At 44.4% G+C, this 17,620-nt stretch overlaps 2 protein-coding genes across 6 annotated transcripts in view; both read left to right on the top strand.

The window, feature by feature from the left end:
• The window catches only part of LIMA1 (LIM domain and actin binding 1), a 56,507-nt gene extending 46,456 nt beyond the window's left edge, over positions 1-10,051 (top strand). For both annotated transcript variants that reach the window (XM_026501899.4, XM_026501898.4), the window contains exons 9-10: positions 5,501-5,634; positions 7,763-10,051. In XM_026501899.4, coding sequence (XP_026357684.2) covers positions 5,501-5,634; positions 7,763-8,774 — 1,146 coding nt within the window. In that variant the 3' untranslated portion in view covers positions 8,775-10,051. The remainder of the gene's footprint in view (positions 1-5,500; positions 5,635-7,762) is intronic.
• Positions 10,052-13,803: 3,752 nt separating this feature from the next.
• The window catches only part of CERS5 (ceramide synthase 5), a 29,291-nt gene continuing 25,474 nt past the window's right edge, over positions 13,804-17,620 (top strand). The window contains exon 1 of one of the 4 annotated variants that reach the window (XM_044385476.3): positions 13,804-14,120. In XM_044385476.3, coding sequence (XP_044241411.1) covers positions 13,924-14,120 — 197 coding nt within the window. In that variant the 5' untranslated portion in view covers positions 13,804-13,923. Of the gene's footprint in view, positions 14,121-14,278; positions 14,306-17,620 lie in introns of those variants that run through there. The other 3 variants (XM_026501902.4, XM_026501901.4, XM_048216780.2) reach the window with 3 other exon arrangements.

Raw genomic sequence — 17,620 nt, 5'->3', positions numbered from 1 at the left:
CGTAAAAGGTGAAGAAAGCGAGAGAAAGCAGGTAAAGGGAGGTAGGATGGAATGACAGTGATTGAGCTGCACATGTACTCAACGTGACCCCCTCTTCTGGCGGCCTTAAAGTTCAGCTCATGCTGTCATCAGCACTTTTGTCCAGTATCTGGAGTCCAGCAAAGTAGCAAATGCCGTGGGGCTCATTTCTTCTCCAAGAGCAACCCTGCCCAGATGTGAGTCCTTGGGTTGTGGTTCTGGATCAAGAACAGCCAGTAAATCTGACTGGGCCATGGACTGAGGAACTAGGGAAATTCCATGGCTTGTCTAAGAACTAAAATCTGTTCTTGAGTAGTTTGAATTCTCGACCCAGTCTCGTTTCCCTCCCTCAACTGCTGGGTCAGACCTCCTGGTACTGTGTTGGACTTTTGAGGTCCCTCCTTGATTCAGACTCCGGGATCTGAGCCGGTGAGCGATGAGTGACAGAGTGTACCTCCCTTAGGTCCTCCGTAGCATACCAGGAATGAGAGGAGGTGGAGAGGAAGCTCCCTCTGCACCTGTCCCAGACCCATGCCTGTTCTTTGGCCCTGGTCACTCAGCAGGAGAATGCCAACAGGCCTGCTTTCACCAGACGGACGCCTCAGGTTTTCAGCATTGTGTAAAGACTGGAGTAAATAGGCCTGGCTCCCTATGTTTGCCTATGGTCCAAAGCTCAAATGATTATGGTGTACAGATACAGATGGGACTCGATCACATCCCCACTTTCATCTAACGGTAGTGTATGTTCTTCTCCTCAGATTTATCCTTTACATTCTGAAGGCAAGTATATATATACTTCAGTGTTTATAGGAAGACCTGCTGGCATCGCTGGTCTTGTGGCTGTAGACCATGCGACAGAAGTTGTTTCTCCACTTGGGGAAATTACATACAGCTCAGAATAAACTTGTTCCCTCAGAATAGATTTTTTTAGGTCCCACACATCCTGGAAAAACTGTTCCTTAGTGCCTATATGTCTGTTATTGAAAATAGGACATCTAAGGTAGAGATTCGATTAATTTCAAACTTGAGCTTGGTAAAGTAAAAAAAATGATACTGGTCTTTACCAGTAGTGGTTTTATATGTATGTTTTGAACGCTGGCCAGATAGCTCAGTTGTTGAGACCTGGTGCTAATGAAACTGAAGTTGCAGGTTCACTCTCAAAAAAGATGTTCTGGGAGCAGAGCTCAGTGGACCCTGTGAGAAAGATCAGGACCTTTCTACTCAAGAGACCCAGAGGTCTCTTCAGGCTTTATGTCTTTCCATTGAGAGAAGTTATCCCCTAAATGTTTCCAGGGTGGGGATGATAGGGAGGAAGAGGCAAAGAGATGTGGCCAGCTCTGGGAACACCCACTTGCCCCCACGAGGACAGCCAAGGCTTCCTTGGCTGGTTCTGCTGAAGGAGGTGGAGAGAAAACATGGCAGACTGCAGGAGAGGACACACACCCTGGCACCCCCTCTATGCCCTGCTGGCTGTCCCTTTCTCTATGGACAGGGTAGGAGGTTTTGTTATTTTACAGAGCTATTGGAATCATGCTAGAAGGGCATCTAGAATCTTTTCTTACTATCTACCTAGTCCTGCTCTATCAGAACATGAGCCTTTCTTCTACGTGTAGAGCAGTCTAAGATGTGAGTATCTCCGAAACGCTGTCAAAAAGAGTTTCACAGAAAGGCTGCACAGAGCCGGCCCAACCATTCACTGTATGTGAAGAATTCCGGTTTAATTACCTAGATATTTTGCACAGATTGGAAAGGAGGGAATGAGAGGCATTTTGCGGTGTTCTGAGGAATGGAAGCCTGACATCAATACAGAATTTTCTTCTGACTTCACCATGTCCAAAGGCTAGTTAGCTTCACTGACTGTTGCCAGCTCTCCCCCTCATGTGTATGTGTGTTATTTTATATATATTACATGTACATATAAATATATACATATCTATAATCTCCCAACTAGAGCTTTCATTGGACTGAAATATAGGTGTAAGGCCAGACAGTGAAAGAATGCAGATGAAGCCATACACAAGTATTAGAAAAACAGCTCTGCATAGTTGCTGATCAACAGAGGGCCTGTAAGATCCCTCATATGGGAAAGACATGACAGTGTTTATGAACATCAGTTATGTAAATATTACCTCATTCATTCCTGAACATCCCAAAGATATTATCTACGTATTTTAATTTGAAGCAAAGTGAGGACTGTAGTTTGTTCAAACTGCTATAGTGAGATGATTTTCATTTGGGTTAGCATCTGCTCTCCTCCCCAAAGTTTCCTTTAGTTACGGAAAATTAGCATGCCAGGACAATTCAGAAAATGCTCTATTGGTTTGTGAATCGGGAGTTCTGAGTTTTAATTTTAATTCTGTTACCGTGGGAGCTTTGATAAGGAGTCTGACGTCCTGGTGCTCTAGTTTCTACACGTGAAAAACGGAGGGAGGAGAGATGGAAAACAGCTTACCAAGTGAAAAAATATATTTTAAACATAAAAAATGTCTAACGTTCTAATACTGGCAATGTTTTAAACGTGGCTGTGCCAAGTCCGAGCATGCCATGAAGGCATGGGCAGGATATATGCCAGGCCTATCATAATGGTAGAGATTTTTGGGCACTGACTCTGCTTCCTGTCGTCTGAATAGACATGGGGGCAATTACAAAAAAGTGGCTGAGAGCCCGGGACAGAGGAAGTAAAGGGAAGGCACAGACGCAGCCACTCTGATTTGGCATATTACCAGGTTGGGATCCTCCTGACTTCATGAAACTAGAAGGCCCTTGGGCACTGCCATATAAACATTAAATAATATTGAAAAGGGTCTATGTGAAAATTGGGTAGGAATAATGGGCCTCTGGTAGGTCTGGTTAGTTAGAAGCTTGTGGTTAGTCAGATGTTTGGGCCAGCCGCCTATCAATTTGATGCTAAGGAGGAAGGATGGCTTTTCACCCCCTTCAAGAGAGAGCCATTGTGGGTTAGGTGTGGGAGGCAGTAAGACACTAAAGAATTGTTAAGGAGACACTCCTTGTGTGGGTGAAAGCTCAGAACAGCTCTCTCTCCTGAGCTGGGACAGGTTCCAACCTCAGGTAGATAGGAGTGAAGCTGCTTTTGCCACAATTAGCAGAATTAACTTGAAAAAGAGAGAAAATGTGATCTTATTCCCGGGTCTGAGCTGAGTTTCAGCTCAGCTGCAGTAAAGTGCTCCAGGGCCCCCCCGAATGCTGTGTATTCACTGAAGGTTCCTGTTTGTCTCTTACAGCTTCTGCTTCCTGCTCCTCCGGTACCTAATTTCTGCTCCTGCCTTCCACTTTCCTCCTAACGTGAGCTCAGCTTTCAGCTTTCTCTCAGGTTCTCCTTTCTGTTCCCGGGGCCACACCCTCCTACGGTGTGTCCTCTGTGTGTGTGTGATGGAGGCGTGCTCCGGATCTCTCCATTTCCCCTGAGCACGGTCATACCCCTCTCCTCTCGTACGCTGGGAGATTCCCGTCTCCTGCTCTGTCTTCACTGCCCAGAACAAATACTGTCCTAAGTCAAATGCTCAGAATACCGAAGCCGCCCCGCAGCTGAAAAAGAGCTTCAGTCTGAGAAAGAGATACATTTGGCCTCTGACTTCTACGTCACGTGAATGGGGATCTGTACGGGCTCTCCCCCTTGCCGTCAACTGTACTGTTACACCCACGTTTTATTTTGCATTTTAATGCATGTCCTGCTTGCTAGACAAGGACCTAGTTCTTTTTAGAAAAAACCTAATTAAAACTATGCAGTGACATCTCCACTGAGTCCTGTCTTGTTAGAAGTGTCCATATAAGAATTCTGAGCTCCAGATAAGGCCCTCGTTGCTTCCAGCAGCATTCAGTTACAATAACATTTGATCATATTTAAATACTTCCCTTACGCTGGTAAACTAGGTTGAATGTGTCTTTGACTATTTTAGTTTTTCTTTTTAGGGCTCTAACCTTACGAATGGAAGGGGGCTGTGGAGGAGCCATTTCCACTTAGTTCTGTTCCTTCGTTCTTCAGTCCCTTGGTGCTATTTGGGAGTTTACCACTCAACTCTATTAAACTCTCTTTTATAGAGATTTCCCTTTATGGCCATTTTTTTTTTCTTTTGCCCATTTTCTACTTTTGTTTCCTGTCCGGATCCATTTGGGAAACCATGCCTATTTTTTGCTTTACCTCCTGGTGAATCATGTAGCAAGTGAACCAGCAGTCTGAATTTTTTATGGGACTATTTTCAATTTTTTTTAAATGAAAATTCTATCTTGCCCATAAGCTGGTTTATTTTCGGCTTATCTTAACCATTCAAGTCTTGGACCTTGGGACTAATTTGCATTATTTACCATCACACAAGTCTTGGCTGCAGAGCCCCCCCCCACCCCCCACCCCCCCAGCCAGGTGCCTGTGAGAGCTTCCTGGCCACCTTAACCCAAGCTGCTCCTGCATTTGCTGGATAAGGTGTTTCTGTTGGAGCAAGTCAAGAGTTAGTTACATATACCTAGGGACTTCTTACCAGCCCCTAGTAGCCCAGTAACCATTTCTTATGTAAAAACTTGACATTTGGGAATTCTGGCTTTCATCAGTGCTAGAATACCAACTATTTTATGTTCTTCAGGATTGGGTTTACCAGCTGAAACAGCTGTGCTTACCCCATTCTTATTCCACACTTCACAGACAGTTCATGAATTCCCAGTCTGTTATGACCTTTCACTCCCCATTACAATAGTTTTATTCTCCATTGTTTTTTGGGGTTTCTTTGTTTTTTAAGTAGGCTCCACGCCCAACATGGGGCTCTAACTCACAACCCTGAGATCAAGAGTCCGCATGCTCTCCCAACTGTGCCAGCCAGGTGCCCCTCTCCACTGGTTTCTGAGAAGATGATAGAACCTATAGCTTTGTTGGGCTATGCTTTCTTCTGGAGTCCTAATGAAATAGTTTGTCTCTTTAAAATTATTACGTGTCAGTTTTGACTTATTAAATATATTGTGCCTAATGGATAAAATATTATGCTAAGTCAAGATAATAAACAGAGGAGACTAAAAGATGCTTTATCAAATTGTCTTTTCCCAATTCCCAAAGTCCAATGCTTTTCCTCTCCTTTAAATTTATCCCCTTCCAAATCTGTTCTTATAAAAGTCTCTCCTGCTTTTACCAGGCACTTGAGTCAAACAAACTTCTGTGTGTGATGACATTTTCTCCTAATTTCCTGTCCGTGGAACCATGTTGTATGTACTTTTGTGTGTGTGTGATGGCCTGTCCAAGCCTTCCTCTGCAGTCCAGCCTCGGTGGCTGCTACACTTAGGGCAGCCAGCCAGTCGGGGAAAGGGATGCAGGAGAGCTTCCTGGCCTTAAAGAGTTAGCTGATAGAATCGTAATAGGCTTAGTGTTCCTATGAGAATTGACAGGTAAGGGAGCCCTTAGCTAACAAAGTAAAACCAGGGCACGTCTCAGCAGAGTACGAACTCATCCCTGCCTGTGCTAACGATACCCTTTTCCTTCTAGAAGTTTCAGGCACCTGCAAGAGAGACTTGTGTGGAGTGTCAGAAGACAGTCTACCCGATGGAGCGTCTTTTGGCCAACCAGCAGGTGTTTCACGTCAGCTGCTTCCGTTGCTCCTACTGCAACAACAAACTTACGTAAGCCAACCGGAGTGAGCCATCTCTTTGTGTCGCTGGACCATGGGAGGGACTCTTTGGCTTTTAGAGCACTGGTACTAGAAGCTCTTGTACTAAGAGTGCGCTGTCGAAGGTCCTTGAAGAAAGTAAAAAGTACCATTTAATGACAAGTATTACATAGCAAATGAGAGTGGTGTTTGGAACTTCTTGGTACATTGATATTTTAATTTACATGTTTAATTTACATGGAGCTTAAATCCTATGGGTGGCAGGTAAAACCTCCTGTGACTTAAATTAGTAGAATATTCCCCCTCGGTCTCATAGAATCATATAGTTAAGAAATCTTAAGAGTGCTTGTCGGGGCACCTCAGTAGCTCAGTCAGTTGAGCGGCTGCCTTTGGCTCAGGTCATGATCCCAGAGTCCCGGGATCAAGTCCCGCATCAGGCTCCCTGCTGAGCGGAGAGCGTACTTCTTCCCCTCCCCCTCACCCCACTCATGCTTGCTCTCTCTCCAGTGCACTCTCTCTCAAATAAATAAAATCTTAAAAAAGAAAAAAAAAAGAGTATACTTGTCTAAGCCCTTACTTGAAAATGTTCCAAACACCATATAAATGGTAATAATAACAATAATAGACCCTGAAGAGCATGAATTTTTCTGTATTTTGCTTCCTTTTATTTCTGAGAAAATAATTATGTATCATTTCTTCCAAGTAACTCAAGGTATGAATAGAAATATGACAAATTGGGGCGCCTAGGTGGCTCAGTCAGTTAGGCATCGAACTCTTGATTTCAGCTGAGGTTATAATCTCAGGGTTGTGAGATCAAGCTCTGTGTCAGGCTCCTTGCTCAACGTGGAGTCTGCGTGTCCCTCTGCCCTCTGCTCCCCCTGCCCTGAGCTCTCTCTCTCTCTCTTTCAAATAAATAAATAAAATCTTAAAAAAATAACAAATTGGGGACATATTCCATATTAACTCATTTAAATCATGGAGTCTTAGGGGCACCTGGGTGGCTCAGTCGTTGGGCGTCTGCCTTCGGCTCAGGGCGTGATCCCGGAGTCCTGGGATCGAGCCCCACATCAGGCTCCTCTGCTGGGAGCCTGCTTCTTCCTCTCCCACTTCCCCTGCTTGTGTTCCCTCTCTCGCTGGCTGTCTCTCTCTCAAGTAAATAAATAAAAATCTTAAAAAAAAAAAATCATGGAGTCTTAGGAAAGTAACTAGGATGTCACTTCCTCCAGCTTTGTTTTCAGAGCAAGCATTCCTTCTAAAATACTCTGGAAAGATGTGCTGGCATCCGTGTGGCACTTCGCAGGGGTTGATACCCCACTACCTAGTTCCCGTGTAAGGTAGCTCTAGCTCCACAGCTCTCCCTTCTATTGAACCAAAATGTGCCTCTGTGACTTCTCATTGGTTCTTTTCCTACGCATGGTATTAATTTTTTTTCTCCAAAGCATATATTCTAAGTTTCTGAATTTTTATATCTCTTCTGTGGAAATGCTGTTATTTTTATATCCCTTTTGGAATTTGTTACCTTGCAAGAGACACCAAATCTCCTGAAAGCCTGTCCAGCACTGATATTAGAGTAGATTTACTTCCTGGCTGCTGCTCACTGGGCTCCTGTTAACCATATTCAGTCCCTAGCATCTAGTGAGTACAGACTGTTTGCAGAGCATTATACTTACTCCTATAGAGATGTACTTTTAAATTATAACGCAAATGGGAAACGAGGAGGAAAATGATTCAACTTTGTACAAAGGAATATCATTATAGCTAATTATAGATTATAAATAGGAAATCTATGAGTGGTCAGAGATAGGTGGGCTTACCTAGGGAAGACTTCTTGGAAGAAATAATTTTTTTTTGACAGTTTTGGCGGAGGGGAGTGAAACCATTTGAAAATAGGAGGCTGTACCACATGAAAGAATGTCTTGTGAAGGTTTAGGCCTAGAAATGAGCATGCTTTTATAAGGGTAAGAAAACGCACCTGCTTGAAAGGGAGGGGGTCAAGAATTCTAGGTGATCGATGTCCTTTGAAAGATGTTTTTCTTACTTAGCATCTTTTGAAAATACTGCAGTTGCCAAAGTTCAGCCTGCTGGTATAAGTAAGAGTATACAGATCTATTAACTTTATGCTCTTTTTCTTTTAACAACAGCCTAGGAACATATGCATCTTTACATGGGAGAATCTACTGCAAGCCTCACTTCAATCAACTCTTTAAAGCTAAAGGCAACTATGATGAAGGCTTTGGGCACAGACCACACAAAGATCTGTGGGCAAGCAAAAATGAAAATGAAGGGATTCTGGAGAGACCAGCCCAGCTTCCAAATGCAGGGGAGACCCCTCAGAGCCCAGGGGTAGAAGATGCCCCCATTGCTAAGGTGGGTGTGCTGACAGCAAGTATGGAAGCCAAGGCCTCCTCTCAGCCAGAGAAAGAAGACAAGCCGGCTGAAACCAAGAAGCTGAAGATCGCTTGGCCGCCCCCCACTGAACTTGGTAGTTCAGGAAGTATCTTGGAGGAAGGGATCAAAGTATCCAAGCCCAAATGGCCTCCTGAGGATGAAATCAGCAAGCCCGAAGCTCCCGAGGACGTAGATCTGGATCTGAAGAAGCTAAGACGATCTTCTTCACTGAAAGAAAGAAGCCGCCCATTCACTGTCGCAGCTTCATTTCGAACCACTTCGGTCAAGAGCCCAAAAATCTCGTCCCCACCTATAAGGAAAGGCTGGAGCATGTCAGAGCAGAGTGAGGAGTTTACGGGAGGAATGACAGCAGAAAGGAAACAAGTGGAAAACGCCAATACCTTCGAAAAGAATGGCGGTGTGGGAAAAACAACCTGGCAAAACCAGGAATCTGGAGGAGGGGAGACAGGGAGGAGAAGTAAGGAAGATCATGGTTTTGAGATGGGGAGTGAGAATCTTACAGAAAATGGTGCAAACTTAGATGAAGATGATAGAAACCTCAACCAGCAGTCTCCACTAGAACCCACGCCTACAAATTGGTCCAGCTTTGCAGACAATACCTCCCCTAAAGAATTTACTACCCAGCATCAGGAATCCGAGGATGTGGGGTTCTGGGAGGGAGAAGTCGTTCAAGAGCTGTCTGTGGAGGAACAGATAAAGAGAAATCGCTACTATGATGAGGAAGAGGAGGAGGATGAGGAATGACCAACTGCAAATGGTCCTGGGCCTTAAATTTGTGTTAGTGTTAGTGAGCCACTGCCCTTTCTCACACTGATGCACGTACACAGGTATCTTAGCATGAACTATAATTTATGTGGAAGTAATTTTGGAAGAGTTCTTCCTTCAAAAAAAATCCCATACTGCAGCTTAAGTGAACCAATTCTAAGTGCTAGAGATAATATTACTTAAGTCCTCTATTTTAGCAATGATAATATACATAAGTGCTTTAAGGTCTTAGGGTGAGGGGGGAATATGCCAACGGATAAGTCCAGACTCCACTGTATTCCCAAAAGGCAATACAAAAACAGCTGATTAGTAGCACATTGTTATGCTAAAAATTCAATTATGGAATTAGGGAACATACAGAAGGGGTTTAGGGACCTAAACATTATGACTGAATGCACTTTAGTATAAAGGGCACAGTTTGTATATTTTTAAATGAATACCAATTTAATTATTTAGTATGCATCTGTTAAAAGAGATCGAATATTTAATCTTTAAAACACTTTTTAGGTTAATTTTCTTACTTTGATATATATGGGGAATTTATTGCTATGCATCCCACTCGCTAAACCATATCCTGAACTGGATTATTGAAATACAACACAACTGTTCTTTGGGGGCACTTTTTGAGCACATTTGGTGCTTGGAGAGATCACTATCTCTTAAATAAGCTCTGGTATTTGCCAATGAGTTTGACTATACCCCAAGTGATTGCTTTCTTCTTTGGTGGTATCTGTGCAGCTCATAATTTACTGAAAGCAGCAATATTTTTATAAGATCTTTTGTATTGTTGTTGCCATGTTGCATGTTAAAGCAAAGTGAGGAGTTTAAAGGAGCAATAACAGGAAAAACTGCCTTAAACCACTTGAGCCCGGACCCCCAAACCTTATATCCACTTCTGATATCCCCTTTCTGGGACACTAGTTTTTTAATACTTATCAGCTCTGAAATGTATTGATTTTTATGGCAGACAGTATTTCCAGGGTGCAGTTAAACCAATTATAGGCCTTTTTTGGGAAGATGGTTTTCTAGTAGTTAAGGTTTTAGAACATTATAAACTTGAGTACATTTGTTGTACATAATTGATATTCCAAATTGTATGTGGGGAGAGAGGTATTTTAAGCTATAGACTTTCTTTGTACTGCATTTTTAGAGATTTAGCTCTAATATTTTTTAGAGATGTAAAGTATTCTGCTTTCTTACAGTCTTGCTTAGTCTGAAACATTTTTATTCAATAAAGCTTTTAATTTACATTTGAACTTTTCAGTGTTCTTTTTCCATTATTATTTTACATTGTAACAGTCTCTCAGGACCTCCTTTTACCTGAGCATTTTGGGAAGAAAAGGCAAATGGGTCTGGTGCATTTTAAGTGAAGAGAAGTGTTATGAGTATATCTCACCACTAGGTGGGGGTGTTGGGTCGATCGTGGGTGCTCATCTGCCCTACAGGAGGACAAATTTTTCTTAAAAATTGAGGGCAACATGGGGGCACCTGGGTGGTTCAGCCATTAAGCATCTGCCTTCGGCTCAGGTCATGACCCCAGGGTCCAGGGCCCAGGGTCCTGGGATGGAGCTCCTTGCTTGGCGGGAAGCCTGCTTCTCCCTCTCCCACTCCCCTTGCTTGTGTTCCCTCTCTCGCTGTCTCTCTCTGTCAAATAAATAAATAAAATCTTTAAAAAAAAAAAATTGAGGGCAACTTGGCAAGAAAATTAGTGTGTACATTCAAAATGAGCTGTTTGTTTTAACAAGTCAAAGTCCGGTGGTGGTTTTTTATTGTTAATTGTACTCAACATTTAATAATTCATCTTGCAATTATGCCTAACATGCTAAAGGGAATTTCCAAATGACTCTACTTAAAAATGGGCTTGTTTTCCACTCTGGGCAGAGGCATAGTTGGTTGTTCGATATCCTTGCCTGTAGAGGCAACTGCCCCAATAGTTAAAGCACTTTTTAAAAAAATATTTATTTATTTGACAGAAAAGAGAGCACAAGCAGGGAGAGCAGTCGCGGGAGAGGGAGAAGAAGGCTTCCTGCTGAGCACGGAGCCCGAAGTGGGGCTCGATCCCAGGAACCTTGGATCCTGAACTGAGCCTAAGGCAGACGCTTAACCATACCCCAACACTTTTTTTTTTTTAATGGAAGTGTGGGAATGTGAATTTCCTTGGAGATAGTCATGCTTTTTGAGGCATCTGCTACATTTTCCAGGGTCCCTCACTGTATGTGCCAGGGTCTTGCCTGGTCTTCCAAATGGATGGCAGGGTACTACTTTCTGGTCTTGGCCCCATCTCAGGCTGAAGTCATTTAGAAAGCCCTGTTCACTCAACAGTTAATCCAGGATGACATCCATAAAATATCCAATCCTGGCTTGATTTTAGCTACCTTTACTGTGTGACTCACTGCTACTCCAACCCATCCACATGGTACTCACTGAATCTACGGATTTTATACCAAAAAGTCTGAGTACCTATGGCCAACACTTATGAATATTAGTTGAATATGTCACCATAAATCAGGTATGCAGGGACTGAGATCAACCTTCGAAGAACTGTTTTCTTTGCCTTTCAAGGGCTAAGACAGACATAGGGACAGAGAGTAGAAACAAGGACTAGCTCCATATCAATATAATAAAATGTAGTTCTCATCAAGACAATGACCAGAGGGGTGCCTGGGTGGCTCAGTCTGTTAAGTGTCTGCCTTTGGCTCAGGTCATGATCCCAGGGTCCTGGGATTGAGCCCCACATAGGGCTCCTGCTCAGCAGGAAGCCTCATTCTCCCTCTTCCTCTGCCTGCAGCTCCCCCTGCTTGTGCTCTCTCTGTCAAATAAATAAATAAAATCTTTAAAAAAAAAAAAGAATGACCAGATAATACTAAACATTCTTAGGAAACAAAAGAACCTACAGCCAAACAAAGTGTTTCTCTCGGCTCTCTGAAGGCAACTTGTTTGGGTTTGGTATGTCAGTGGTGGCAACAAGATGATGTGTTTTTCTGTTGGTGAAGCAAGAAAAGGGGCCAGCTTGGGACCCGAGATGGTTAAGGAGACTCTTCATGACTATTACAGGGCCAACTTAACCAGCTTGCTGGTTGGATCACTCCTAGACAAGGTGAAAGCTGCACAAAGTTTGCTCTCATATTATCTATTTCATCAACTATAAATTCTCTAACAGCCAAGATGTTGAGAAATGGTACAGATGTGGTTTTGGAGGGATAGACCTTGAGACCAAGATCACTGTGTGCTTGTTCCTGCATGCCAAGTTAGTATATTCTTTGTTCCTTGAGACTGATTTGAATTCCCATGGGATCAAGGAGAGTTTACTTATTTTAAGATTGATTGATTGATTGATTGATTGATTGATTTGACAGAGATTGCGCGAGAGTGCGTGCACAAGTGGGGGGAGCAGCAGCACCAGCAGGGGGAGTGGCAGGCAGAGGGAGAAGGCAGAAGCATCCCCCTGGTGCGGGACTCCATCCCAGGACCCTGGGATCATGACCTGAGCCAAAGGTAGACACTTAACCGACTGAGCCACCCAGGGCCCCAAGTTCACTTTTTTAAAAATGTACCTTGAATATAGGGTAGTTACCATTAAGCTATTGCTGGGTTAGGACAAAAATGGCTCCAGGCAGTGGTTCTCAGACCAGCTGCAGTGGCATTGCCTATAAGTTTGTTAGAAATGAGAAATGTAAATTCATAGTTCCCACCCTGACCTACCTCCTGAATCGGAATTTCTTTGGACGGGGCCCAGAAAACTTTTAGCAAACTCTCCATGTGAGAGATGGGACAAGCTAATATCCAAACTGAGGTACCCTAAGTTTGAGAACCACTGAGCTAAAGCAAACCTAGTCTACTTTAGGATGGCACCCTTTTCCCCCGCCTTCTTCCTCTCCCCTTGAAACTCTAATTTTTGGTGTTAGCATGCCTTCCTAGTTATAAAATTACTTTATCTGTCCTTGAACAAGAGGTAGAGATTCAGTTCTTTTAATCTTTTTTTCAGATCATTGTAGTTAGCCTGTGGTAATTAACCTTGCAGCCGGGTTTTAAATGACTGCACTCAGGGTTCAGGAATCTCCAGCAGTTGAGGGACAATTTTGAATATAGCTTTTTGAAGGTTTCTTGTTTATGGCTCCCCTTCTTGTTTATGGAGCTCCACAAAAGAGTCAAATGTTTAATGTGGAAACCTAAAATTAAGGAGGTTTATCAAGATAAGGCCTCAGGGTTCCAGAGTCTAAAGACTTTCTAGCTCAGAAGCCCAGTTCTACCATCATTCTATATAACCTTGGGCAAGCTGCTTAACCTCTCTGGACCTCAGTTTACCCATCATAAAATAGTAATGGGAGTTAAATAACTTGGTGTAAAATGTTCAATGCAGTATCTGGCACATAGTAAGCCTCCTTAAATATTGGCCATCATTTTTTTTCCTTTGTATTTTTCTTTGGATAATACCCTTTGGATATCTTCCATTTCCTTTTACCTGTGAGAAGAATAAAAGGATTTTCAAAAGTCCGTTTTAAGAGAGAAAACAGTGAAAGGGACTTGAGATCATGGAAGGACACAAGGAAGGAAAAAGTTGGGAGCAAAAAACGCTAGAGGTGGGGAGAGTTTAAGCGGAACCATCTGAGATGACGAGGTAGGCCCCAGTGAGGGGCTAGGAGCAGAGATGTAGGTATGGTCTGCCCGGAAGCGGGAACAGCCTTTGGGACGGCTGGTCTGAGAAAGAGGAGCATCCCCTTAAGGGAGCTAAGCCTGAAACGAGGGGTGTGGCCGTGGCTGGCGACTGAGCGAGGGAGGAGGAGAAGCGTGGCCGAAACCCTAGGCAAAAATGGGCGGGGCCAGAGCGGAAGGTCTGCGGGACCGGAAGGAGGCGGAGCGGGAAAGTGGGGCGTGGCCAGGTAGGGGCGGGGTCCCAAGGAGAGGCGGCCCTGGGGGCCGCAGTCAGGGAGGTGGGTGGGGAGGCGAGATGGGCTGTGAAGAGGCCCGGCCCCGCGGAGGAGGCGGGCTGAGACTTGCAGGGGACGAGAAGGGGCCGGAAGGGGGTGGCCGCCGGTCCGGCCCCGCCCCGGGGCCGCCTCCTCGCGGGTTCCGTTGGCTGCGGCGGCAGCTGAGGCTGTGGCGGCAGTGGCCGCCGGGCGGGCGTAAGATGGCGACAGCGGCGGCCGGAGCCCTGGGCCTGCTATGGGGCTGGCTTTGGAGCGAACGCTTCTGGCTGCCTCAGAACGTGAGCTGGGCCGACTTTGAGGGGCCGGGCGACGGCTACGGCTACCCGCGGGCGCGGCACATCCTCTCGGTGTTCCCAGTGGCGGCGGGCATATTCTCCGTGCGGCTGCTCTTCGAGCGGTGAGAGTCCGGGAACGAGCGGCGCGGAGGGCCGGGGCCGGGGCGCGGGCTGGTGGGGCCGGCTCGGGGGAGAGGCCGAGCACCGGAAGCAGAAGTGCCGGGAAAGCCCGGAAGCAGGGGGCTGGGAGAGCCTGGGCCGCCGCGCGGGATGCTCGGAGGGTGGCAGAGGTGGTCGCGGCGCCCAGGTAAAGACAGAGTTTGGGGCGTGGACAGTGAAAGAGCCAGAGTCGGGTGGGGGGGACGCTGGGCCCTTTCCGTCTTAGATCCCGGAGGTCGCCTGGGGGGGGGGGGGTCTTCTGGGCCTGCTCCCAGCCTCCAAGGATTCTACTGACGGGAAACAGGTTGTGTAGGAGCTGCGGCCGAGAGCCCGAACAGCCGAAGCGAGAAACAGGAAAGGGCCACAGGAACCAGCACTAGTTGGGGCTGTGGAAGCTGAAGGGTTAACCCAAGAGCCAGCGGTTCCAAGAGAAAGGAGTGGGTTCTTGGGAATCTGCGATTTGTGAGGACACTTCTGAGAGTTGAGGGGAACAGGGTTAGGCCCCAAGCCTTGGTTTGTTAGTTCATGGACGTGTGTGTGTGTTTGTGTGTGTGTGTATATATATGTGTGTATATATATATATATATATATTTCCAAAAAATGCTTCCAGAGCCCGCACGAGAGTAGAAATCTGGTAGGGATAAGGCGTGGTGGAGCCCGAGGCTTCCAAAGTATGGAAAGGTGTCAGATTAGTTGCAGAACAGGCCTTGGAGGCCTGAGATGGAAGGAGGAGTGGTCATTTTGAAAGGATGAGAGCCGTAGGGCTTAAAAGAGGACACCTGTATTGAGCCAACTTCTAAGTGAGTTTAGCAGAATCACAACGTTCTTTTCCTGACTGTTGTTCTTGGTAAAAGTGATTTCACGTTTCTTTGAGTGAGTGGTTAGTATCGGCTAAGATACCGTGTTCACAGAGCGCTTGATGTGGCGATTTTATAATGTGGACTTAGCGCTGTGGGTGATTTTGATCCCATCTACTCAGACTCCAGGAAAGGAGACTTCTTTCCACGTAGGTCTCAGGTAATGAGGATGGCACTTTGACATCTATTGTTCGTTTGGCCCTTATGTAGAGCAGAAATGCCCTTTCTAGGATGGGAATATATTGCAAATAATCTGTTACTCTCTGAAAAATTAATATTATGTGTTTTGGATTACTTTTCAAAACTGCCTACTATTTCTGACTAATCCTTAATAAAGCATTTTTTGTATGTAGCTAGCTTGCCATTCATCCATTTATTCATAGTGTTTCTGTATTGTTACCAAAGTGCTCTGTCAGACATTCATGTACAAAAATAAAGATGTTTTTAACTGAAGCAAATGAAACTGAAAGATCTAAATGTCTTTCCTGGGTCCTTGGGAACTTAGTGTTGCAGTTTTTAAAGTATAGTCATTGTATTAAGTATTCCTGGGGTAGGGGCACAAACCACTTTTCCCTCTTAGGAATATCCTAGGTCCAGGTACGCTCCACCTTGGCAACTGTATCTGAGGACTGAAAAAAGAGAAAGACAATATAATGACTAAAAAGGAAAATACACAATTCAGGACAGAAAATTTTAATTGTCCTAGGAAAAGGTTCTCTGCTTTTCATATAAATATATGCCAACATGGAAATTTCTTCATGTCAGTGGTAAGAGGAAATAGCTTGTTGCTTGTAAATACCCATTTCATATAAACCTGCATATATCTTCAGATTTCCAGAGTTCCCTCCGATGACTGTGAAGACTTACTATATATCCCCTGGCAGAGCCACTGGAAAGGATCCTTTACCTGTGGGAATTCTATCTGAATGTTTCTATGGTGCTCCAGTGTCAGGGGAGTAGGGGTGGATAGGGATACTGAGCTTAAAGCATTCTAGTATGATATTCCTTGGCTAGTAAGGTCAGGCATCTTGTTCATCTCATGTTTGATCTTAGGAAATTTTAACCCTAGAACCCTAGAAGCAGTCTTGCTATTTTGTTTCTTTTTATAAAACCTACTAATTTAGCAGTTGAATTGACTGCAGGATTATCAGTTCCTCTCTTGCTACACTGGCCTTCCATAAAAGTAGTAGAAGCCACTCTTACAGTATAGTAAAAAACGTATTAGTACTATTGGTGGGGTGCCTGGGTGGCTCAGTCAGTTAAGGGTCTGCCTTTGGCTCAGGTCGTGATCCCAGGGTTCTGGGATCAAGTCCCACATCAGGGTCCTTGCTCAGTGGGGAGCCTGCTTCTCCCTCTGCTGCTCCCCCTGCTTGTGTTCTCTCTCTGTCAAATAAATAAAATCTAAAGAAAGAGAGAGGAAGGAAGGAAGGAAAAAGAAAGGAAGGAAAGAAGAAAATATTGGTACTGTTAATTGTCTTTCCTACGTTTTCTCATTTTTCAAATCCTGTCTACTTGGTTTCTAGAAGTGATTCATGTAGTAATCATAGACTGTAAGAGCTAGAACTCCACAGCCTTTTTTTTTTTTTTTTTTTTTTATAGACAGTAAACTAAGGCTTAGAAACATCCTGCAGCTTTTCAGAGGTTTCATACTCCCTGGGGGACGAACTAGAACTAAGATCCAGGTTATTTTCCCAAGCCACATGCTCTTTCGTCTGTATGATATGGCCATCTTTTCCTGTTCCTTAAACCCTCTTTCAAGGATTAAGGTTTAACCCCCTCTTCCTAGTATTCTAGGATTTGGAAGGCAAACCATGCTCATCTTATTCTTGGTTATTTAATAGAATGTATTTGACTTAAAGACTATTTTTTTTTCAAGTTTTTTGTTTCAAATTGTTCTGCATATTTTAGTGAGTCTTATACTATGCCCCTTGATAAATCATTGCTTTTTGTTCTGTTTTAAGAATCTCCCAAAGAGGGACACCTGGGTGGCTCCGTTGGTTAAGCTGCTTCGGTTCAGGTCATGATCCCATGGTGCTAGGATCGAGTCCCATGTCGGGCTCCTTGCTCAGTGGGGAGCCTGCTTCTCCCTTTGCTTGTGCTCTTTCTCTCTCTCTCTGTCTGACAAATAAATAAATAAAATCTTAAAAAAAAAAAAAAATGAATCTCCCAAAGAATAGGGGCCCCGGGTGGCTCAGTCAGAAGACCATGGGACTCTTAATCTTGGGGTTGTGGGTTCGAGCCCCAAGTTGGGTGTTGAGATTATATATATATACCCCAAATGTTTTTTTTAAATCTCCCAAAGAATAAGCATAGCACTTACGGTTTGGTCTTACTTTCTCATCCTTTTCATCAACCACACTGAGCATATATATTTTTTTTAATTCCTCCATTCCCTGGAGAACTACATCTGATAGGGATGACTTGAAAAGCCACCTGACCATAATAAGTAAAGTGTTTGTATCTAGCTAACTATTTTGCTGAAGAATTGCAGGTAGGAGATTACCTACCAAAAAGTGGAGGCTTTCCTCTGTGGGCCTCTGCTGAGTGGTTGTATTGTGGTGACCTGCACCTTGCAAAATGCATCAGTAATAGCATGTGGTCAGTAA

The sequence above is a fragment of the Ursus arctos genome, unplaced genomic scaffold (genome assembly GCF_023065955.2).
Source record: "Ursus arctos isolate Adak ecotype North America unplaced genomic scaffold, UrsArc2.0 scaffold_26, whole genome shotgun sequence".
NCBI lineage: Eukaryota > Metazoa > Chordata > Mammalia > Carnivora > Ursidae > Ursus > Ursus arctos.
The sequence above is the reverse complement of the archived record's forward strand: the minus strand, read 5'-3'. Positions and strand labels throughout refer to the sequence as shown.